This window comes from Molothrus aeneus, chromosome 21 (assembly GCF_037042795.1).
Source record: "Molothrus aeneus isolate 106 chromosome 21, BPBGC_Maene_1.0, whole genome shotgun sequence".
Lineage (NCBI taxonomy): Eukaryota > Metazoa > Chordata > Aves > Passeriformes > Icteridae > Molothrus > Molothrus aeneus.
Genome location: NC_089666.1, coordinates 2,850,173 through 2,874,502, shown reverse-complemented (window position 1 = coordinate 2,874,502; position 24,330 = coordinate 2,850,173). Strand labels below are relative to the sequence as shown.

General features: G+C 49.7%; 2 protein-coding genes across 3 annotated transcripts; one reads left to right on the top strand and one right to left on the bottom strand.

Annotated features, from left to right (window-relative positions):
• Nucleotides 1-522: 522 nt before the first annotated feature.
• PPCS (phosphopantothenoylcysteine synthetase) lies at nucleotides 523-4,475 on the bottom strand. 2 transcript variants are annotated; one of them, XM_066563937.1, is made up of 3 exons: nucleotides 3,932-4,475; nucleotides 2,933-3,036; nucleotides 523-1,129 (listed from the first exon to the last, which is right to left on the bottom strand). In XM_066563937.1, exons 1-3 carry the CDS (start codon nucleotides 4,452-4,454, stop codon nucleotides 806-808), a joined length of 951 nt encoding a protein of 316 aa, XP_066420034.1. In that variant the 5' UTR covers nucleotides 4,455-4,475; the 3' UTR covers nucleotides 523-805. The 2 variants fall into 2 exon arrangements, with proteins under 2 accessions (XP_066420034.1, XP_066420035.1); XM_066563938.1 differs by having other exon boundaries at nucleotides 4,371-4,471.
• A 120-nt stretch (nucleotides 4,476-4,595) lies between these two features.
• ZMYND12 (zinc finger MYND-type containing 12) lies at nucleotides 4,596-22,857 on the top strand. The gene is made up of 8 exons (XM_066564089.1): nucleotides 4,596-4,701; nucleotides 6,621-6,762; nucleotides 14,087-14,258; nucleotides 15,555-15,724; nucleotides 17,828-17,950; nucleotides 19,375-19,495; nucleotides 21,249-21,394; nucleotides 22,649-22,857. Exons 1-8 carry the CDS (start codon nucleotides 4,619-4,621, stop codon nucleotides 22,766-22,768), a joined length of 1,077 nt encoding a protein of 358 aa, XP_066420186.1. The 5' UTR covers nucleotides 4,596-4,618; the 3' UTR covers nucleotides 22,769-22,857.
• Nucleotides 22,858-24,330: the final 1,473 nt, after the last annotated feature.

Genomic DNA, 24,330 nt, shown 5'->3' with positions numbered 1-24,330 from the left:
TTCCCAGCTCCCTCAGCTGCTCCTGGTGCTCCAGGCCCTTCCTTCTCCAGCTCTGTTCCCTTGCCAGGACACCACCCTGCTCAGTGCCCACTCCCCCTCTCCAACCTTGGCCTCAAGCCTGGATCCATCCTCTGTGGCCTGTGCCAAATGAGGCCTTGCCTTTGTTTACAGAGCTCTGCAGTGACACTTGAGCCTTGGAACCAAACGCTGCCTTGGAAAACTTTCTGGTGTAAACAGAATATGAAGCAAAGCAACCTTCAAATACCTGGGATGGAAGGAAAACCTTTGGAACAGAAGCTTTAGGGACACTGCTGCAGCACCTGAAATGCAGGAACATGGGATCTCTCCCAGGATCTCTCCTGGCACAAGAGCTGCTTCCCCAAAGCTGCTGTCACCTCATTCTCCTCTTTGCTACCCTGGTTTCACAATCCACTCTCAACACCAGAGACTCCCCACTCCAGTCACAAAACCAGCACATCCCCATTCCTTCCTCCTGCCATTCTAAAAGAAAATTCAAAGAGGGAGATTCAAGAAATTCTTTATATACAGAGACTTTCACCATTTCTCGTCCTCCCAGCTCTCCCAGCCCACGGGACAGAAACAAGCTTCTTTCCTCTTTGGAATGGTTTCACTTCCTTGCATTTCTCTTTTAAAAAGCCACAACAGCTGTGGCCAAGCTGTGTGAAGGTGACAGAGTTGGATGGGCCTCCTTGTGCTCGGCGGGGATCGCTTTATTCACCTGCACAGGCTCCAGCCCCACTCCCTCTGCAGCACCACTCCCTCCTTTCCTCCCAGATTCTCCTCCTCAGCCTTTCCTCTCTATAAAGGCTGTGTGCTGGCCCTGCAGGTAACTCACAATCTTCTCCTCTATTTCCATGCCTTGTGCTATCTCCTGGTCAGACAGGGACAAGGGAGTCTGTGAGTCCCTGGTGACAATGATGACAGAGGTTCTGCGGGACTCCAGGACGTTGGCCACCACCACCTGGTGCCGGTACTTCTCCAGAGCCTGCCGAGATTTATCCAGCAGGATCTGGGCATCTGTCTCCAGTTTGAAGGAAATCACAAAGGCCTCAGGGGCCCAGTCTCTGACCAGGGGTGACAGCATTTTTGGCACCATCTTCATTGTGATCTGCAGTGGGGAAAGAGAAATAGAAAAAAAAAAATCAGTCAAAACATTGCAGGGATGTCACGGACATGTTTTATGAAAAAATCCTTTCCTTAGGATTTGTCCTTCTGAGAAGCTGAGAGGCCTCAGGAACAAAATGCAAACAATGGTTATCTGCTGCTGTGGAATGCAACAGGTGCATCTGGGATTGGGCTCATGTGGTTGTTTCTAATTAATAACGAATCACAGTCAGCTGGCTCAGACTCTGTCCGAGCCACAAACCTTTGTTATCATTCTTCTTCTTCTATTCTTAGCCAGCCTTCTGATGAAATCCTTTCTTCTATTCTTTTAGTATAGTTTTAATGTAATATATATCATAAAATAATAAATCCTTCTGAGACATGGAGTCAGATCCTCATCTCTTCCCTCATCCTCAGACCCCTGTGAACACGGTCACACAGGGAGTTGTAATAAGAGATGGGATGGGAAAGAGGGAAATTCCAGCTTTGTTTCATATTCCATTTGCTGCAGGAAGTTTTTCAAGGCAGCGCTCACCAAACAAGGTTCAAATGACACCAAGTTTAAATTAAATGATCCATGTGGTGCTCACAGTCAAGGGGTTCTGAGGCCAGGCCACAGGAACCTTGCATTCCCAGAGCCAACCACACTGGGGGAATACAAACATGAGGAGAAGAGATTTAAAAGAGCATTGTAACTGCACAAATCTGAATTTCCACCTCTCCAGAATTTGAGTAGTTTATCCCATCTTCACCATATAAAAGTGCTAAAGCATAGAGAAAAACAGTGGGAGTCTGTTCTCCAGCTTCCCAACCTCTGGATCCACCACTGGCAATCAGGCCAGGTCTCACCTTTCCAATGTTTATGTTAAAGAATGAAGCCCAGCAACTTCTTAGAAAGTAATTAATGAAATAAATGTGGTATTTGTTATAGAAAGAATTCCAGAGACACCTGCTCTGAGAGGGCAGCACCTCAGTGTTGTTCTGTCATTCGTACAAGCAAGATGGATCCCAGAGTCATGGAATGGTTTGGGGTTGGGAGGAACCTTAAATCCCATCTCATTCCACCCCTGCCATGGCAGGGACACCTTCCACTGTCCCAGGTTGCTCCCAGCCCTGTCCAGCCTGGCCTTGGACACTGCCAGGGATCCAGGGGCAGCCCCAGCTGCTCTGGGCACCTGTGCCAGGGCCTGCCCACCCTCACAGGGAGCAATTCCTGCCCAATATCCAACCTAAATCCATTCTGTCAGTTTGAAACCATTCCCCCCTAGTCCCAGCACTCCAGGCCCTTCTCCAAAGCCTCTCTCCAGACAAAAGGCAGCAACTCAAGCACTCCAGGAGCTATTCTTGGAGCACTTCAGCTCTCTGAGACCCACCCTCTCCTCATCTCCATGGAAGCATGGGCAGCTTTAAAGGACAAAGCCAGAAAGGCAGGAGGCACCTCAGGGGGCCCTCTTCATGTGCCACACCACAAGTGCAGACGTGTTGAAGCTGCTCCATATCAGACAGAGCAGCACTGACCTCCCTGCAGATAACCCATGGGACCCCTCACCCCTTCATCCCAGCCTAAAAATAAACCTGGATCAAAGGAGAGCAGGGCTGATCCTGCCCTGCCCTCTTATCTGGGCCCCTCAGTGCAAGATAAAACAATGCAACTCCAGGATTTCCAGAGGGTTCTGTCCCTGCGGGATCTCACCCTCTCACAACACAGCTTTTATCCACAGCCAGCTCTCAGGAGAAGGACCCTGGAAGCAAGGAGGGCATGGCTGAGGGGGCTGGCACAGGGGGCCATGCCCAGGGGGGGCCTCACCTGCAGGGGTCCCTCTGAGGACTGGATCTTGTGCTCTGGCATCTCAGAGACCGGGATGTAGAAATCCGACACGGCGGCTGCCAGGTAGAACATGGCACTGGAGCCTGTGGGAGGGAACACAGCTGCTGTCCCCTGCTGCCACCCCAGAGCCAGCTGAGCTGCCACCACCCACACCCAACAGGGGACACCATGGGGGATCCCCCAGCACAACCCTGAGCAGGGCAGCACTGCCCCCAACACCCAACAGGGGACACCAGGGGGATCCCCCAGCACAACCCTGAGCAGGGCAGCACTGCCCCCACCCTGGGCTCTGTGCTGTGCCCTCCTCCTCCTGTCCCTGGAGCCCCAGCAGCCTCCAGGGACAGCCCAGACCCTCATGGCAGGATGCAGGAGCCCTCCAAGCAAGGAGGCCTCCTTGTACCCTCACAACAGAGCCCCCCAGGTCCCGGGATCACCTCACACCTGGGGCCACCGTGAGGGGGTTCTATCATCTACCCCATGCTGGGGACCCCACAACATCTCCTCGTTCCTGCTCTGCCTGTCCCCTCATGCTGGAGACCCCCACGAGAGCCTCATCCCTTCTCACCCCGAACCTTCACACAGGACCACCCTGTCCCCTCACACTGGAGACTTCAACGAGGGGCTCCATCCTCCCTCACCCCAAAGCTTGCACAGGACCACCCCATTCCCTCACACTGGAGCCCCCACGAGAGCCTCATCCTCTCTCATCCCGAACCTTGGCACAGGATCACCTGAGACACCCCGGGAGGCTCCATCTTTCCTCACCCCGACCCTTCACCCAGGACCACCCCGTTCCCTCACACTGAGACACCCTGGGGGGCTCTATCCCCTCTCACCCCGAACCTTGGCCCAGGACCACCCTGTCCCCTCACACCCCAGGGGGGCTCCATCCTCTCCTGCCTTGTGCCCCACGAGCCGGTGCCCGTCTCGTCCCTCACTCCCGATCCTCCGTTTCCCCCCATCCCCTCACGGCCGTACCGAGGGGCGCCAGCGCTCTGGCGGCGGCGCGCAGCAGCGCCAGGTACTCCACGAGCCCGGTGAACTCGATGGCGAGCAGCGCTCCCTCCTCGGTGGCGCGCTGGTAGTCGCGGAGCGCGGGCAGCAGCGCGGGCAGCGCGGCGGGGGCGGCGGCCACGCCGGGCGGCGGCCCCGGGGTGAGGCGGAGCGCGTCCAGCAGCGCGGGCCCGTGCGGCGGCAGGGCGCGGGCCCAGGGGAAGGCGGAGCGGGCGCGGTGCAGGAAGCAGACCCCGTAGCCGGCCCGCACCAGCCGCTCGGCCGAGGCCGCCCCGCGCCGCCCGCTGCTGAAGTTCTCCAGGAAGCGCACGGCGCGCGCCTCCAGCGGCACCTGCGTCCCGCCCGACGTCACCAGCGCCACGCGCCGCCCGCGCGCCGCCTGCGCCGCCGCCCAAGCCCGCACCCGGTCCTCGGTCGCCGCCGTATCCACAGCGTTGTCCTCCTCATCGTCCTTGTCCTTCTCCTCCTCCTTCACCGCCGCCGCCATGACCGGCACCGGCCCGCCGGAAATCACGTGTGGCGCCTTCTCCGCGCCGGAAGTGTTGTCTCGGCAACAGAACGGCCGTTAGTGCCGGCCGGAAGTGATGGCACCGGTCCCACCGGAAGTGTCGCCCCGGCAACCGGGAACGCGTCGAGGGTTCAGGGCCCGGCATGGCGGGGCTGCCGCGCTGCGAACTGTGCGGGGCCCGATCGGCGCCGCTGCGCTGCCCCGGCTGCCGCCTCACCTACTACTGGTGAGACTGCCCGGGAGGAGGCCCGGGGCACCGGGACAGGGCAGGAGGAGGCAGGGATTAGCTCCAGGGTGAGGCTGAGGCACGGGCAGAAAGCTTGGGATGAGGATTCAGGATGAGGCCCAGGAAGGAGGAGGCAGGGATTACCTCCAGGGTGAGGCTGAGGCACAGGCAGCAAGCTTGGGATGAGGCTTGGCGTTCAGGATGAGGCAAGGACAGACTCGGGGCACGACGAGAGGCACAAAAAGCTCAGGACACGAGGCCCAGGGCATGGGAAGAAGGGCCAGGGTGAAACATCAACTTTAAGGAATTTAGAGAGTTTAGAGGAGCCGAGGTTTTTGGTTAGAGATAAGCTTTATTGGAGTTAATCAAAATAAATGGGTAGGCCTTGATGAAGTTAAGAGTTAATAGTTAACTAATAATTGATTGCTTGTCAACATATTGTTTGGTTAGCTGGGTTTATAATGATTTTTCATTATAGAAACTGATAAATAGCTTTTAGGAACATAAGATAATTGTTTTTAGGAACATGAGACAATTGTTTTTAGGAGCATAAGACAATTATAGGCCTCCTCTGTTCTGAAACCAAGAAGATGGGGAATGGGAGTTCTACCAAGGGTTCATTTGTCATATTTGCATTGAAAAGGCAGAAAGGTCAGAACGAGGAAGACTTCATTTACTTCCTCATTTTGGGACCCCTCTCCATGAAAGGGACCACCAACTCCTTTCGAGGAACAAACTACTCATGCTTAATAGCTTTTGAACTAATTATCATACAAAGTGGGGAATGGCATGTACCAAAGTTATGAATATGCATTTGTATTTTGGGTATTCAATACTTGTATAGATAAAAGGACTCTGTGATCACCTGTAAATCACAGTGTGTATCCGGGAGTTATCTCACAATAAACACACACTTTCTAACTTTAAACTGTCTGAGAGTTTTTGGATATTGGTACTAGATCAATATCCATATTGGTAATGGGATGTACCAAAGTTATGAATATGTATTTTGTATAGCTAAAAGGACTCTGTAATCACCTGTAAATTGCAGTGTGAATTTGGGAGTTATCCCACAATAAACATAAACATTCACTTTCTAACTTTAAACTGTTAGAGAGGCTTTGTCCGTCACAGTTGGATATCGGTACTAGATCAATATCCATATTAAATAATGGATAAATAATAAATAAATCAAGGGTGAGGCCCAGGAAGCAGGAACCAGCCACAGGATGAGTCTGAGGACATGTGGAGAAGGCCCAGGGTGAAATGTAGGAGGCAGGAACAGGCCCAGAAAAGGACAGAGAGGCAGGGACAAAGCCTGGGGTGTGGTCTGGGACACAAGGAAGAGGCAGAGATTGTTCCTGGGATGAGGCTCAGAACACACAGACACAGGGATGACATGTGGGACAAGGCTCAGCAGGCAGGGAGCAGAGCCAGGATGGAGCCTGGAGCTCAGGCAGCAGGAGCTGGAGCAGGCACACTCACCTGAAGTGCTCCTGCTGCCTCCAGCAGCTCCTGCACCAGGCAGGGAGCAGAGCTCAGGGAGTTCTGGAGTGTCACACAAACATCCCTCACACGCCCTCAGAGCAGCCACTGAGCTCCAGAACATTCCCTGTTCCCACAGGCGTGGGTTGGTTTGGTGGTTTTTGTTTTTCCAGTGTTGGATTTGTTCAAACTCAGCTGTATCAGGAGTTCAGGAGTGATGTAAATAAAGATTTTAGCACAGAGAGCTGTGGGGATGGGGCAGGAGGGTGCTGTGAAATGCAGACTTTTGGGAATATCATGTTTTGGATACCCTGCAGGCAGCCCAGGGGCTCTGGGTAAATGTTGTGGAGAAATCCTGAAAGACAGCAGGGAATAATCTCCCTTTACATCAAATCCCAGCAAATCCCAGCATCTTTCTCCCCTCCTTTTGCCAGTGATGTCTCCCACCAGAAAACTGACTGGGTCAGCATCCACAGCCAAATCTGCCACCTGCTCAGCCCAGTCCTCAGGCCCCAGCCCTGTTTCCATTCTGAAAAGGACAGAAAACAAGGCAAGGAGCAGCTGCTGAGGAAGCAGGTGGGTGCAGGAGCAACAAGCACAACTCCAAAGGGCTTCCAGGGATGGAATTGCAGCTCCTCTCCCCACCCTGGCTGTCCATGGTGGGACACAGCTGGGGCAGACTGGGCTCACCTGGAATTTTCAGCCACCCTGGAGTCTCCAAAGAAGACTTGGCTGTCACTGCTCAATCCCTATAAAACAGAAAGGAGTTTCTTGCCTCAAACCAAGCAAGGCTTTTGCCTTCACAGGATTCACCCCTTTAGAATTCCTCCCTCTGGATGCTCCCAAGGGAGAGGATGGCACCTCCTTGGTTGATCTGGGACTTGGTTGCAGAGGTTTGGGGGTTGTTTTTGTAAACAAAACCTCAAAAATAAGGGGAGTGGGAGCATCCTCTCTGTCATTCCTTGTGGCATTCACATTCTCTGGAAAAATCCCTTTGCCCAGGATTTTTCTCTTGGGAAGCTGAGAAGCCTCAGAGAAAAAGGAAAACAATTCTTATCTCATTTGCTTCTCCTGTGTTGTGCTCATGTGGAATGTGTTTGGAAATTGTTTATCCACAGGTGATTGTTTCATTGGATTCTGTGAATTGTTTTGACTTTTTGGCCAATTGGGGCCAATCTGTGTGAAGACTCTGGAAAGAGTCACAAGTTTTCATTATTATCTTTTTAGCCTTCTGTAAGTATCCATTCTGTATTCTTTAGTACAGTTAGTGTATCATAATATAATATAATATAATATAATATAATATAATATAATATAATATAATATAATATAATATAATATAATATAATATAATATAATATAATATAATATAATATAATATAATATAATATAATATAATATAATATAATATAATATAATATAATATAATATAATGCCTTCTGAGAACATGGAGTCAGATTCATCTTTCCTCCTTGCCAGGGGGTTGCTCCATCAACCCCTATTCTGGGATCCAGCTGAGATTTCTTCTTTCAGGCTGTTTGATGGGAGGGTATCCCCTTTTCTAGAGTAAAGAAAACAAGTCCCCTCCCTTTGTTTTCCTAGCCAGCTTGGAGCACACTTTCCCACTAAATGCAGCCTTTTTTCTCCACCAGGCCTCAGGGACTTGCAGATGTGCAGCTCCTTTCCAGCCCCAGTGGTTTGCAGCTCCTTCTGTTTCTGTTTATGGAGTGCAGGAGCTGCTGTTCCACACTGTTGCTAAAATAACCCACCCAGGTGCATCTGCTCCTGAAAATCCTCCCTGTGGAAATAAATTTTCCCTCTATAACAGCTCCCAGACACAGAATAATAGGGCAGCACACAGTGGGTTTAGAACAATGCAATGGTTCCACTGAGGAGAACATCCCTAATCTTTTGAATTTTCCATGAATTATTATTTCATGAATTTTCCATGAATTATTATTTCTAAGGTGTTTCTGGCCCAGCTCATTGCTGTTCACCTTTCCTGGGAGCTTCCAGAAAGGTGAAGTCCAAAGGTAAAAGTCCTGTTTGGTGAGAGCTTGTGACAGGCTTCAGGCAGCAGATTCCTTTTGGTTTTACAGGAACTGGGCAATGACATCACAGGCTGGTTTGGAAACTCCTGTCTGGCTGAAAATTCCAGGTGAGACTGTTGAGCAAAGTCCACAGAAGGTGTGTCAGGCCAGTGTGTCCCAAAGGGAAAATGCAAAACTTCCTTAACTCCGGGTTCTGTTTAAGTTTGTTCTTTATAAAACCTGCAAGGAAGGTTAAAATGGGTGTCATGGGGGTGTGGCAGGATTCTGCATCTAGCAGTGCTTGAAGCTGTTCCAAGAAACTCCCCTGCTATTGAACACTGGTGTTGACACTGATTACATCACTGACTTTATTGTAACTAAAATTATGCCCATACATTCCAGCAGGCCACGTGGCTGCCAGCTGAGGGAAGTGCTCCTTCATTAGCTGGAAGTTAATCTGCTGGTTTAATTAGGTGAAGGGAAAGACAGCAGGAAGGCTGGTGGAGAGAAAGTCACTCTTGATTGGGGTTCACACTGGGTGAGCAAACAGCAGTGTGGAGCTGGGAATGGGCAAGGCAGGGAGAGAAGACTCTGGGGTTGTTGTTTTTTTTGAAATGGAGATATTTATAAACTCCTTAACAACCCTTAACATCATCTGCTCTCTGACCTTTGTCTCCAGCCTATTTAAATGAAATAGATTTTGAGACTGGTCTGTGCTGGGACACTTTGCTTTCCTTCTCTCCAAAGAAAGGAGGGAGACAGTGGAAATCCCTCAGTTACCTGCAAGAGGGAAAAGTTTCTTTGTGTCCAGCAGGATTTGGAGCAGCCAAGTTGGGCCTGGGCTGGCTCAGAGGTGTTGGGAGAGGGGGAGGTTATTTAGTGCATCACATTCCTATTCCAGATCCAACAAAAGTGCTTAAAAAGTTCTTCCCTGTGAGGGTGGGGAGGCTCTGGAATGCTTGCCCAGAGCAGCTGTGGCTGCCCCTGGATCCTGGGAAGTGTCCCAGGCCAGGCTGGACAGGCTTTGGAGCAGCCTGGGATAATGGAAGGTGTCCCTGTCCATGGCAGGAGGCAGAATGAGCTGGGCCTAGGCTTCCTTCAACCCAAACCAGTCTGGGATTTGATGCAAAAAAGTCCTTTGGAGTCGAAGGAAAAGCTCTGCAGACTCATGATAACCAGAGAAAAAAACCTTCTGCCCAAAGCCTGCCTTGGTTTTGGTGCTTTTTGAACATTTCTGCTGTACTTCACCCACTCCTGCCCTGTGTTTGTTTAGCAAACACAGAGCTGCAGCCTCAGTCAGGACACAGGGAAAGCTGGGCACATCCAAATGCCCTGTGGTCCAAGGAGCAGGGAGCTGGGAGCCAGGAGGTTTTATGAGTTTCATTCCTTGTCTGTGCTCCAAAGCTTTGTTGATAGAAATCTGCTTCTGTCAACATAGCCAGGGGGGTGCCTGCAGACAGCACCTCCAAACCAACAGAACTCCAAGTTTCTGTTTGGAGATGAGCTTCACCTGCCTGTGTGATGTCAGCTCCCCACAGCTCCTGGGCATGGGAAAAGATCCAGCCCTGCTCTGCTGCAGCTCACTGGAGCCTTCCCTCTCCCCGAAATCCTCATTTCTCCATCCACACCATAGATTTTGGTGCCTGACAGTGAATAAAGGATGTGGCACTGAGCCCTGAGTGTGTTCCCACCCCCTGCTCCCACCTGGAGCACAGCTGGGGTCCTCAGCCCCCTCAAACCCCAAAAACTGTGTGGGGGCATCTTCAGAGAAACCTCAAATTGCAACACACATGGAGAGAGAGCCCAGAGTGGCAGGGCCAGGGGCGAGGGGGAAACCAGGGCAGGGCCAAAGGGAACCATCCCCCCAGGGCTCTTCAGGGCCAAAGGGAGCCTTGCTCCAAGGCTTGCAACTGTGGGTGGAAATATTCACTGCTCCAGGGCTCCTCCTGCTCTTCCTTCTCCTCCTGGAAGCTGTGCCAGGGTCCAACCCCCAGCTTTGTCCTCGCTGCAGATGTTTCAGGCCATGGGAAGCAGTGATGATAGCATTGACAAGGAGTAAAAAAAGAATGATCCCAATCTCCAGCACCTCCCAGATGCCAATCTGGGCCATGCCCACGCACACTGGGGCCTGCACTGGTTGCACCAGACTGGCACAGACAGAAAAAGCAGCCTGAGAAACAACCAGCTTTTCCTGCTGCTGCCCCAAGCTTGTGCTGGTTTTCTCCTGGGCACCACCTGCTCCCTGGACACAGTTTGTGTTTCACAGAATCCCAAACTGGTTTGGCGTGGAAGAAACCCTAAAGTCCATTTCATTCCACCCTCTGCCATGGGCAGGAGCACTTTCCACTATCCCAGGTTGCTTCAAGCCCTGTCCAACCCTTCCAGGGATGCCAGAGCTGCTCTGGAGAACCTGCCTTTGCCCTCTCCATGTTCTGCTAGCTCAGGAATGGGTGCTGTGTTTTCTGGCTCTTGGCTCTCCTCACTGGAGCAGGGGCTGTTGCTCTGGGCTGTGTTCTTTGGTGATCTCATTTATCCCAAATTGTCTCTTTACCTCAGCCAGGATCTCCAGGAAACATTCCCAGGCTATCCTGGAGCTCTCTATCCTGGAGCTGCTCCTTCAATGGCACAACTCTGCCTCACCCCAAGCAGTTCAAGCTCAGCAAAATGCCCAAGCCTGGCCTCCAGGAGCTCTGAGATTGGTGTCTGTGCCCAGCTCAGCCCCAGCTGGAGGCAGAGGGTGATAAAGGGGTGAACTGGTGTTTCCTCAGTGTCTCACTGAGAAAACCAGGGTAGAACCAGCAGTTCTGTGCTCTCCAGCAGCACCACTGATTCCCAGGCAGCTTTCCTGCTGCACCACTGCTGGGAAAAGCTGATGGACGAGTGTTAGTATGGCTGGATGGGCTCTGAGCAACCTGGTCTAGAGGAATGTGTCCCTTCCCATGACAGGGAGTGAAAAAGATGAGCTTTAAGGCCCCTCCCAACCCAAACCTTTCTGGAATTCTGTCATTCTGCAAGGACCCTGGTGCTTTTTCCTTGGCATCCCTGTAAGGACACAGTATGCACAGCTCCTGGCAGGGAGCAGGAATTGGGATGGAGAGCTCTTTGTGGAGCTGGGGGTGACATCAGCTGCTGCTAACGTTGGAGAGGCCAAATGCTGTGGACTGGTAGGAGCAGCAAAAGGCAGGGAGCAGCTATATATGGATAAGTACAGGATAAGTTTTGGATTCTGACAAACCCAAACACTGCAGGAGCTGCTGCACCACCAACCCTGGCTAGGGATGGATTTACTAAGTGAAACACATTCTGATTCTGACCAGTTTTCAGACTCTGCACACCAAATCCCAGTGCAGGAGCAGCCAGGAGAGGGTGGATGAAGCTGCAGTTCCCTGTGAGGAGCTCTCTCCTCACTCCCTGGCCGTGTCTCCAGCAGCTGGAGCTGTGCCATGGATATATGGATAAGTACAGGATAAGTTTTGGATTCTGACAAACCCAAACACTGCAGCATCCCCAGCTGGGGATGGATTTGCTAAGTGTAACACATTCTGATTCTGACCAGTTTTCAGACCCTGCACACCAAATCCCAGTCCAGGAGAGCCAGGAAGAACAATACATTCTGATTTGGACCAGTTTTCAGACTCTGCACACCAAATCCCAGTGCAGGAGCAGCCAGGAGAGGGTGGGATGAAGCTGCAGTTCCCTGTGAGGAGCTCTCTCCAGCAGCTGGAGCTGTGCCATGCTGGCACCACGGGGCTTGGCTGGCTCTGAGTCACACCAGAGCCCCTGGCTCTAATCTCCTTTCTGGTCTTGTGATGATCATTTTCTGTGCTTCACAGCTTTTATTGCTGCAGCCTTATGAGACCTTGTCAGGAGGCGTAAAGGATTCTTCATCCAGGAAGACACCACATGACCAAAGCTGTTCCTGCTCAGAGCAGGAATGGAGCCAGACTCTAATACCTTCTAATATGAAAGCTTTAATGTCTGCCTATTAATTACAGCCACAAACTACATTACAATTGCTGCTTTTTCATTTGAAAACCCAATTTTAAAAAGAGCCTGTGCATCTGTAACCACCTGTGTGGGGGTGTTTGCAGGGGTCCCAGCACAAGAGAAGAGATGAGAATCTTGACTCCATGTTTCAGAAGGCTGATTTATTATTTTATTATATATATTATATTAAAATAAAATGCTATATTAAAACTCTACTAAAAGAATAGAAGAAAGGATTTCATCAGAAGGCTTGAAAGGAATAGAAAGGAATGATGATAAAATCTTGTGTCTGCTCACAGCCTCGACACAGGTGGCTGTCATTGGTCATCAAGTAAAAACAATTTCACATGCTGGGTAAACAATTCTCCAAATCACATTCCAAAGCAGCAAAATGTGGAGAAGCTGAAGCTTCTCAGCTTCTCAGGAGAAAAGATCCTGGCAAAAGGATTTTTCATAAAATGTCTGTGACACACCTGGTCTAGTGAAAGGTGTCCCATGGCAGGGGATGTGATGAGATGGGCTTTAAGGTCTCTCCAACCCAAACCATTGTGGGGTTCTGTTGGGAAGGATGAAAGTTTGACAAGAAAGTCTCACAGATATGTGTGCTTGCCAGAAAGATTTTTAAATGTAGAGGCTGATGAAGGACTAGAGATGGAAGCAAGTTTTGATAGAGAAGAAAAGAATTGCTGAGCCAGTCTCACTGGATAACTAAGAAGGCAAAGGATATGTTACTTAGAAGGGGTTTTTATGGCTTAGAGCAAAGGATAAACCCACCCCAAACAAGAAAATGTTTTTACCAAGCAGAAAGAGAGCACAGGCAAACAAGTCAGCAAATGTTGCAAGTAGAAAAAAGGTCTCAGAATTTTCCACTGCAAGAAAACTGAAAAACAACTTCTAGCTTAAACTGTAATGCACTAACTTTCAGTGATTGGAGAACAGTAACATGAATATGGTAATTATAGTAGTTATGATGAGCTATAGATAATAGTTAAAGTATAGATTGGTTCTACTGTATTAAGATGCTCAGCAAAGAAAAGTATATAATGCAATGTAACCAAAAAGAAAAGTCTAGAATGCATTGTAACCTAAACCAAAGGGTCTCCAGGCCTGCCTGCAGCTGGAGCTGATTGCTGTAGGCAGAGGCTTTGTCACTGTAACACCTTGGATGTAATAAACTGCATTTTGAAGAGCCTCCTGGAGTCCCACATCTCTCATTCAGGCTCTCACAGTGGTGCCCAACGTGGGGCACCATTAGTAAGAGCCTCAACGAGGGATGCAGGACTCCTGGCCTGCCTGCAGCTGGAGCTGAGAGCTGTAGGCACAGGCTCTGTCACCCACGGCCCTGGGCTGCTGTAACATCTTGGACACAATAAACTGCATTTTGGAGAGCCCCTGGAGTCCCACATCCCTCATTCAGGCTCTTACAGTGGCGCCCAACATGGAGCCCCATTAGTAAGAGAGATTAATAAGACCCTGAATGAGGGATGTGGGTCTCCAGGCCTGCAGCTGGAGCTGACAGCTGTAGGCACAGGCTCTGTCACCCACGGCCCTGGGCTGCTGTAACACCTTGGATACAATAAACTGCATTTTGAAGAGCCTCCTGGAGCCCCACATCTCTCATTCAGGCTCTTACAGTGGTGCCCAACGTGGGGCACCATTAGTAGGAGCCTCAATGAGGAATGCAGGACTCCCAGCCTGCCTGCAGCTGGAGCTGACACAGGCTCTGTCATCCATGACCCTGGACCGCTGTAACTCTTGGATACAATAAACTGCATTTTGTATACAATAAACTGCATTTTGGAGAGCTGCTGGGTAATCCCACATCCCTCATTTCAGCTCTCACAGGGTTCTGTGATATCTTTCTCCCTGTTTCTCCCCTGCAGGAGTCCCTGATTGCGGTGGCGCTGAGCAGGGCGCAGGGGTTTGTGTGGGCAGGGCAGCCCCTGGAAGCCATTCCTGCGGCACTGCAGGCCCTGCGCTCCAGCTCCCGCCTGCTGGGCCCGGCCTCCCTGCAGCTCCTGCCCATCTGTCTGCTCCTGGCCGAGGCCTCCACGGGTGAGCATTGTCAACACGGGAATGCTGGCAAGGGCAGGGCCTCCCGGCTCAGGTTTCTGCTTTCCTTTTGCCGTTTATCTGGGCAGGAGCAGTTGTGGGCCCTGCTGTGCCTCAAGGGCATTGCAGAGATGTGAGCTGTCACACACACACACCCCCCTCACACCCCCTTTTCTGAATCCCTCAGCACTCGGGAGATCAATGAAATCAAATGAAATGTTTTCAAATGAAATGTTTTCAAATGAAATGTTTTCTCCCTCTCCACCAATTCCCCCAGGAGAAGCTGTATGAAAGCCTGTTCTTTACCTCCATAGCCTCGGATGACTCCCCAAAGCATTAAATTCCAGAGAGTGCTTAGTTGTGCTCTTATCTCAGCAAACATTTCAGAGGCCATTGCACCCAAAGAACTCCCGGTTCATTCACAAATCTTGGTCTGCCTGAGCAGAGCTTTTTCTCATTGTTTGCTTTGGAAAACATGGCAAATAAGGGCGTGGGAGCTGCTCTCCCTGTAAATCACTGCCATTCCAGGAGCTCACACAATGCTCTCCTGGCACAGTGGGGCTGACTCAGGGCTGTGGTGAGAGCAGGGAGAAAAAAACCCTGTGAGTAATTCCAGTGTGATAAAGTGAGAGACAGCAGTGCCTGCCTGCAGTGAACCTGTTTAGGCCACGTGTTCCAGAGAGGTTGTGTGCAGTGTGTCCTCTGCCATGGAGCCAGGCTGGGAGAGCTGGGGGTGCTCACCTGGAGAAGGCTCCAGGGAAACCTCAGAGCCCCTTTCAGTGCCTAAAGAGACTCCAGGAGAGCTGGAGAGGGACTTTGGACAAGGTTCTGGAGTGCCAGGACAAGAGGGCAGATATTGGGATGGGATATTGGGAAGAAATCCTTCCCTGTGAGAGTGCTGAGGCCCTGGCACAGTTTCCCCAGAGCAGCTGTGGCTGCCCCATCCCTAGAAGTGTCCAAGACCAGGTTGGATGGGGCTTGGAGCAGCCTGGGATAGAGGAAGGTGTCCCTGCCCATGGCAGGGGCTGGAACTAGATGAGCTTGAAGGTCCCCTTCAATCCAAATCAGTCTGGAATTCTGTGGTTTCTGGCTCCTTTTGGAGCTCTCTACACATTCACCTGTCTGTAAATGAGTTACCAGGGTAACTCAGAAGCACTTGGGAAAGAAGTGGGGAATCCCCAAAATGCATCTCCATATGAAGCTCCCTCAGGCCAGCCAGTAGTATTCTCTGACTTTCCAGATTAAAAAATGCTCCTTTATCTCCCTTATTCCCCTGATTATCCCTCCATGTCACTCCAGGTGCTGGCCGTCCCCGACAGGCAGCCAAATACCTCTCCCAAGCCCAGTGGATCGTCCTCCAAAGCCCAGACTGCAGTGCTGCTCTCCAGTCCAAGCTACACCGAGGGCTGGGGCTTTTCTCTATTGCTGAAGGAAACCTGGACCAGGCTTTGTATCACCTGGCCAATGATGTAAGTCCTTTGGAACACAGGACTTTTCCATTTTAATTCATTCTCTCCTCCCAGATCAATACGGAAATGGCAACAGGCAGATTTGGGATCTTGAGAGGGCTCACATCACAGACACCCAAACTGGAGAGATCTGAGACACCTGGGGAGCTAAAGATGTGTTTTGCCAGTTATCCCTAGTGCTGTGAAGTGACAGAGAATCATGGAATCACCAGGGCTGGAAAAGCCCTCCATGACCATCAAGTTCTAATCATCCCCCCAGCACTGCCAGCTCCACCACTAACCCAGGTCTTGTTTCCTGAACACCTCCAGGGATGGTGATTCCACCACTGCCCTGTGCAGCCTGTTCCAATCCTTGAACACCCTTCCCATGAAGGATTTTCCCCAATATCCAATCTAAATCTCCCCTGACCCAGCCTGAGGCCGTTCCCTCTCCTCCTGTCCCTGTTCCCTGGGAGCAGAGCCTGTCCCCTCCTGTCAGGAGCTGTGCAGAGCCACAAGGGCCCCCCTGAGCCTCCTTTGCTCCAGGCTGAGCCTCCCTCAGACACTCCTCATATGTTCCTCACATTCCTTGTCTCTATGGCTTCTCCCTATACATTTCTCCATCAGCTTCATTTCAGTGCAGAGATGCCCAGACATTCCTGCCCCAAGCTGATGGAGTTGCCTTTATTCCACAGATAATTTAAATTTTGGCTGTTATTTCCCTCAATACTTTCCCAGATCTCTCACCCATTATTTAATTAATGCCTTATTTCCCTATTTCAGTATTGGTTCAATGACATTTTCTCAAATTCCACCTCTTCAGCCATGAAAACTGTTTGGAATTGTCCATTGCCACCTGTGTTCCTGTGGATGCTTTGCCTGTCATTTGATCCTCCAAAGTCAGATGAACTTCTCCACCTCCTATTTCTGTCCCATGTGGACTAAATTTATCCAGTGACCCGGTGCTGAGTGATGTATTCCCACTCCTGTGGAATTTGATAGTGGCTTTGTGTGGGTGTAAATGATGACATAAAGGGAGAAGAGTTAGACCCTTTCTATTATAACACACAACCATGTCTCTGCTTGGTCTAGAAGCCCTTTGGGCATTTGAGAGTCCCACAAAGGAATCTCCCAAAACTCTTTGGAGACTTCCAAAATCCTCCCTTTCTTTTCTTTTGTTGTTAATTCCCTAAATGTGGTGCCTGCAAAGGCACCAGGTAAGAAGTTTTTAGCTCTTAGCAAGTTCAGGACCTGCCTGGACCTTGGCTGCGTGTCTAGGATCTGCTGAGAGTCACACAGCAGCTCAGAATAGCTGGAATGCTGCTCTGGGGGAGAGCAGGATTGCCTGGGAGCTGGGAAAGCAGCAGCAGGATGGGCTCTGGGAGAGGTGGGACAGATGGACAGGGGCCACAGGGACAGGGGGACAGGTGAGAAACCTGCCCTGGACTTTATAGGATCAACCAAGAGGTGCCTCTGCCCCAGCCAGGGGGGGTTTAGGGTGTTGCATTCCCATGGATCAAGCCCAAAATACAGATTTTTAGTATGTTCCTATGGATAAACTCTGTGAACTAGGTATATTCCTATGGACAACCCCCAAAATACAATTCTTTAGTACCTCATTCCCATGAATTACCACAAAATATAGAGGTTTTACACCTTATACCTTTACATAAGCCTAAAATACAGCTTTTTAGTAGGTTCCTATGGATAAACTCTGTGAACTGGGTATATTCCTATGGATCCAATGGAAAACCCCCAAAATACAATTCTTTAGTACCTCATTCCCATGGATAACCACAAAATATAGAGAGTTTATACATTATTCCTTTACATAACCCCCCAAAATACAGCTTAATACCTCATTCCTATGGATAACCCCCCAAAATACAGCTTAATACCTCATTTCTATGGATAACCCCCAAACAGAGATTTTAGTGTGTCATTCCTTTACATAACCCCCGAAAACAACTTTTAAGTACCACATTTTCCAAACACTGTCAGGCATAATTTACACATAAACCCCCCCCCAAGCATTTGCAATATTCATCCACAATGAAAAACTCCCCAGGTTTGACGTGAACATGAACCTTCTGGGGCTTATTTTTTATTTAATATTGATTTCAGGTTTACTTGGCAACTGCTGAGTTTGGACTAAATTCTGTTGAGGTCTCTGGAGGGTACTTCCACATGGCCAATATTTTCTTCCATCAGAATAAAATGGATGCAGCAAACTCACTCTATACTGAGGTTGGTAGAACCAAAACTTATCCTCTGAGTTTTTCTCAGCTTTTTTTGATGCTCTTTTCAAAGTTTTTTTCCATTTCCTTTCAATGGGATGGTGACCATATCAAGTATCAGTGTTGCCTTTTAGGATCAGTCCCAGAAACTAAATAATTATCTGAGTTAATAAAAAATAAAATAAAATAAAATAAAAATAATAAATTATATAAATAATAGAATAATAAAATTATAAAATGTAATATGAATATAAAATATGAATATAAAATATAAATTATATAATGATATAAATTATAATATTGATAATATAAATATAAATAATAATATATAAATAATATATAAATATATAAATAATATATAAATAATATATAAATAATAATAATAGATAATGTAATAATAAATATAAATAATATATAAATAACAATAAAATAAATAATTATCTGAGTTAAAACCATGAGATATTGTTCCTGTAATCAGTTCAAAATTCTTCAGTTTGAGCAGCCAAACCTTGTTAAAAAACAGCTTTGCTACCAAATTTCCTGTGTCAGGGGTTAGAGTCCCACCAGTACAGAGGAGTTCCTAAATCCAGGGAAGAGTGGGATACAAACAAACCACCTGGAATTTACATTGAGAACCAGTAAAAAGCCACACTGATAAAAGATTTTCAGAATGGATTGATCAAGCAAGGAAAGTAATAATTATCTAATTTATTTAATAACTGAAAAAAATGAACTTTTATTTGTTTAAGTCAATTTTTGTGGAAATAAGGTGCTGGTAGCTGCAAATTCCAGTCCCAAACTTCAACTCCACTAGCTTTTGGTGAAGATTTTGGTTAGATTTGTTGAAATTGGGTGAAAATCAGCTGGAGAAGGGAGGGATCCTGTGACTGTCCACAGGGGTTCTTGGATGAGGGAAGAGACGAGGATCTGACTCCATGTTTCAGAAGGCTTGATTTATTATTTTATGATATATATTATATTAAAACTATACTAAAAGAATAGAAGAAAAGGTTTCATCAGAAGGCTGGCTAAGAATAGAATAGCCAAGAAGAATGATAACAAAGGTTTGTGGCTCAGGCTCTGTGTCTGAGCCAGCTGGGCTGTGATTGGCCATTAATTAGAAACAACCACATGAGCCCAATCCCAGATGCACCTGTTGCATTCCACAGCAGCAGATAACCATTGGTTACATTTTGTTCCTGAGGCCTCTCAGCTTCTCAGGAGGCCAAATCCTAAGGAAAGGATTTCTCATAAAAGATGCCAGTGCCAGGATCCCAGCTGGGGCTGTGTGGGAGAGGAGCGGGGCGATCCCTTTGGGAACACCCAGCCCCGCTCAGTGACCCGCAGGGGACGGGCTGTGCAGGGGCATTGTCTGGAGAACAAGTGAATACCAGGGATCCACAGGAGTGCAATAATTGCCGTGCTTCCTGCCAGGTGAGCAGCCTGTGGCATGCCTGGCTGCTGAGCTCCCTGCAGCGGCACCAGCGAGCGCTCCAGGCGCGGGCAGAGGCGTCGCCGTTCTCCGAAGAGGAGGAAGGCAGCGAGGATGGCACGAGTAAGAGCTGCTGTTGCTCCTAAACCTTTGGCAAGGGGGGGTTTGAGAGTCCCTGCACCCTACAGATCATGTTGGCGTGGTGTTTCCAGAGGCTGGGTTGAATGGCAATGCCAATTCTTCAGGAATGAGGGTGTTCCGTGGAATCCCAGCTTTGCATTCTCCGTTTCACGGCTCCCTTGGCACTGACTGGAGCAAAGCAAAATTTGATTCATGAACTCGTGGAATCATCACTTTAAAATCAAGTCCAGCCATTCCTCCAGCACTGTCCTGTTCACCACTAACCCGCATCCCAAATGCCACATCCATGTGCTTCCTGAACACTTCCAGGCATGGGGACTCCACCATCTCCCTAGGCAGCCTGTTCCAATGCCTTTCAGCAAAAAAAATCTTCCTAATATTGCAAGTAAACCTCCCCTGGTGCAATTTGATACTCAAATATTCTCAAATATTCTCTTTAATAATGGATGTGACATCTCAGCTCACTGAGGTGGGGGCACAGCTCCCTCCTGGAGCAGCAGGACATGATGGAATAGCCTGTACAGATAATTGGATGTATTAATCAGGAGAGCACTCTTGGCAGAAAGGCTGGGGAGTCTCTCATTGGCACATAAAGGTGCAGGAAGCATCAGTGTGCCCCTGGTACCACCTCAGGCTTCCCTGGAACCAGACCAGACTCTGGTTCTTGGCTCCTTTCTACCATCTGTGCTAATAAGGACATTGTCAGAAAAGGGAATAAAAATTTCTCTCCCTGAAATGTTCAAGGTCAGGTTGGACAGGGTTTGGAGCAACTTGGTCTAGTGGAAGGTGTCCCTGCCCATTGCCAGGGATTGGAATGAGATGGTCTTTAAGATCCTTCCAAACCAAAGCAGTCTGGGATTCTGTGATTTGAAGAGAAACATTTCTGAAAATCCCATTTCCTGGCACAACCTGCATCAGGAGTTCCCAGAGTAGGAAGAACACTAAGGCAGAGCTACAGGAGACCATCTTTGCTGTGACAGGAGTAGAAAAACAGTTCTTTTCCTGCAGCTGTTGTGACTCCACATCCTGCCTGAAGGCTGATAACACAAGCACTTGTCACTCTTGCACTGGGGTTGGGGCAGGAACAGGTGAGAGGCAGGATCATAGAAAAGGCAAAGAAGGATTTATTCAAAAGAACCATGAGGTTTTTATAGAGTGCTACAACAGATTCTATTCTATTGGCTAACTAACAGAAACATCTTTCTCATGCACTGTTCTTGAGAGGAACGGAAAAATAAAGTAGAAAAACATTACCTGCAATTTGTTTATAGTCAACAAGTTATCACATCTTTCTAGCTCCCTAAAACTTCTCCCAAGCCACTGTGAGAAGCGCTGGCTGTTTCTCTCTCTCTGTCCCATGGCACCCACAAGCACTGACTGGATGAAAGGAGTCCTGTTCATGGGCATGGAATTTGCATGAAGCTGGGATCATAGACACCCACACTGGTTTGGATGGGAAGGACCTTGAAGTTCACCTAATTCCACCCCCTGCCATGGCAGGGACACCTTCCCCTATCCCAGGTTTCTCCAAGCCCTGTCCAGCCTGGCCTTGGGCACTGCCAGGGATGGAGCAGCCACAGCTGCTCTGGGCACCTGTGCCAGGGCCTGCCCACCCTCAGACCACGTTGATATTTGTAATAGAAATTCTTTGCTGTCTAGAAGAGCCCCTTGGGCAGTTTTGAATCTCCTCCCTTGCACAAATGCACCCCTCAGGCCCGTTTGTGTCTCTGTGCAGCCGAGGCGCAGCGCGAGAGGGGAGTGCGGATGCTGAGCGCGGTGCTGGAGCTCCGGGAGCAGGGACCCCTGCAGCACCCGGGGGAAACAGCCCAAATCCTGCACTCCCTGGCCATCATCCACTACCTGGGCCTGGATTTAGCCAAGGTAGGTTGGCTCTGAAAGGGTTCAGGAGGACTGGCCAGCTGCTCTGGGGTCATCCTGGTCCTCTTGTTCCCCAGCGCCTCTCCTGAGCCCACAGTGCTGGTGACCAGGAGCAAAGTGCCTCATAGTGCTCAAACCAAGGGCTTGGGTGGGACAGTGGGATAAATCCTTCCCTGGGAGGGTGGGGAGGCCCTGGATCCCTGGAATTGTCCAAGGTTGGATGGGGCTTGGAGCAGCCTGGTCTTGTAGAAGATGTCCCTGCCATGGGGTCTGAGATCACCTTTAAAGTCCCTTGCTAGCCAAACTATTCCATGATTCTGTGATCTGCACTCTGTAAAGGGTGACAGTCCTGGGGGATGTGTTTTGGTCTCTGCCAGGCCAGGAGATCCTGCAGTTTTCCACACTTTCTGGGTTCTTCCTTTATCTGGACTATCTTGGCAGTGCAGCTGCCTTTAGACCTGAGCTCAAGGGTTACACAGAGCAAGATCTGGGGCTCACAGACCTATCCTTGAGCCAGACTCTTCTGAGTTCAAGGTTCAGTCTATTGGGGTCTGTAATTCCGGTTTGGAATCTGCACTCCTGTGTCTTTATGGCTTAAAAATTCAGGTGATTAGTAATTTCTGTGCTTTACCAAGAATTGATTTTGAGGAAGTGCTGAGCAGATACCATCTGGAAATCAGGCCCTTGTGTTTGGGATCAGAGCTCAAAACCCTGAGTTTCTTCAGCCTGGGTTTTGAGGAGTGAAAATACAGAAGTTGAAAAATACTGCATTGAAATATTAATGGTCTCTTCATTGTATTATAGAAAGCCATAACTTGGGAGTGTTTGGGACACACAAACAAATTTGAATTTGTCTGAAAAATTAAAAAGACAAAGCTTTATAATTGTGAGAGTTTCTAACCCCTGCAAGAGCTACCAAGGGAGATTATTTTGTTCCTTATCAAGAGAAATGAAGAGTCAGTACAGCTGTTTTTTTTTTCCCTGACATGGCTTTGGGATTGTTCAGAGGAGCTGTGCTAGACAGGAGGTGATGTCCAGCACGGGGGGCTGGGGTCAGTAATCTTCTGTCTGCACCACTGGATCCTAAATATGGGATCTGCTGGCAGCTTTAGGCTCTCCTGTAAAGCAGCTTGTACAGGTCACCTCGGAAAGAGAGCCTGGATCTGCTCCAGGCTGAGCCTCAGCAGGTATTTAACTATCCCATGAGAAAATCCAGATTCCTGACCATTGCTGGGCGTTTCTTCTGTCCCATTCCAGGCCCAGGAGCTGGGGATGAAAGCCTTCGACCTGGCCAAGCAGCTGCCCCAGCAAGACTCTCTAGAAACCATTGGTCACCTGCTGGAGCTGATTAATGCCCAGTTTTCCCACACCACATGAAAACTGGCTCTGCCAGACCCAGTTTGTTTGGCCAGGTTCTCTCTTATCCAGGTTCCTGGACACCACCAGCGTCACAAGCCCTTGGTCCTTCCTGTTGCTGCCTCTTTCCAGCTGCATCTGTGGCTGTCTCAAACTGTTTGGAAAATAAACATTTTGGTCTGAGTTAGTCTTCATGTGCTGCTCCACTTCTGTAACCTCTCAGGGAGGGTGAGAAACAAAAGCACCATGAACAAACTGAATAAATCATTTATTGGCCAGGTTGGGAGTGAGCAAACAGCCTCTCACAGCCTCATGGTGGTTGTCCAGGAGCCAAGACGAGCTCAGGTGTGTTTCTTACTGGCTTTGCTTGCCAGTTTGGTGAGGGAGATCCCATGGAGGGATAGGAGAGGGACACAGGGAAGGGCAAGGGTGGTGGACCTGGTTGGGCTTGACAAAGTGTTGCAGCTCCCTACAGAGCCCCTCCATCTCCAAACCAATTTCCAGAAAATCCCAGCCTGGTTTGGAAAACCAGCCTGGTTTAGAGGTCACCCCCCTGTGGGCAGAGACACCTTCCACCATGGCAGATGCTCAGAATTTTCTCTTTCTGCAGAGCTTCTCATAGCTCTGGGCACTGAGGGACTCATTTGTTCCACTTCCAGGGGTGGAAGCTCCATGGGAAGAACTTCCATGCAGGAGGGACCATGGGAGGCATGAGGGACTCTAAGCAGTCTTGAGGGAAGGAATGAAAAGGCTCCAAGTGGGGATTCTAAGCTAAAGGAGATGCAGTTCCCTCCTGGCAGAGAGCTGGCATCCCCCTGGATCTGCCACCACCTCCATTCCCAGCTGGCTCCTGCCCCAGGGGACAGAGTGACCCTGCTGTGGGGAGGGACAGGGACACCAGAGTGGGGCCAGAAGGCTCCAGAGGCCATGGGGAGCACGGGGCAGCCACCGTGGTCGTGATCCCTCACGGCTGGGAAAGGGGAGAAGGGAATCTGGGGCTGAGCCCTGAGCTCCCATTAAGGCTCATTTACTGCAGGAGGATTTATGAGGGTGTTTAATTGCCTTGCCGAGTTGGGCTGGAGTCAAGTGAGCTTTGTAAACGCTTCATCAAGCTGGGGCCTGAGCAATTAGCAGGGATTGCTGCTGCTGGGGAAGGGAAAACCGCAGGTTCAGCCACGTTCCATTCCAGGGGGTGGGAGAAGCTGCTCAGGGTGCACGGCCCGGGCCTGGGGAAGGGCCAGGAGACCTCCCAACACTGCTGAGGGAGATGCTGGTGGTGTCTCCACCCCAGCAGGTGTGGAATAACCACCTCCGTGGGGTGGGAGGTGCTGGAAGGGCCTGGAACGATCGGTGCCGTGGGGTGGGGGATGCTGGGGAGCTGCGCCTGCTGGCACAGTGCCCCGGGGCACCAGGATTTGGGTCAGCAGGGATTTGGAGCTTGGTCGTGGCTGTAATCCCTCCAGTGCTCCCAGGCTGAGCCTGCAGGGCCGTGGGGCTGCTCGGAACGTTCAACAAAACAAAGCCAGCCTGGAAATGAAGGTTGTGCAGGGCTGAGCATCTCCTGGAGCCAGGAATGAAAGAGC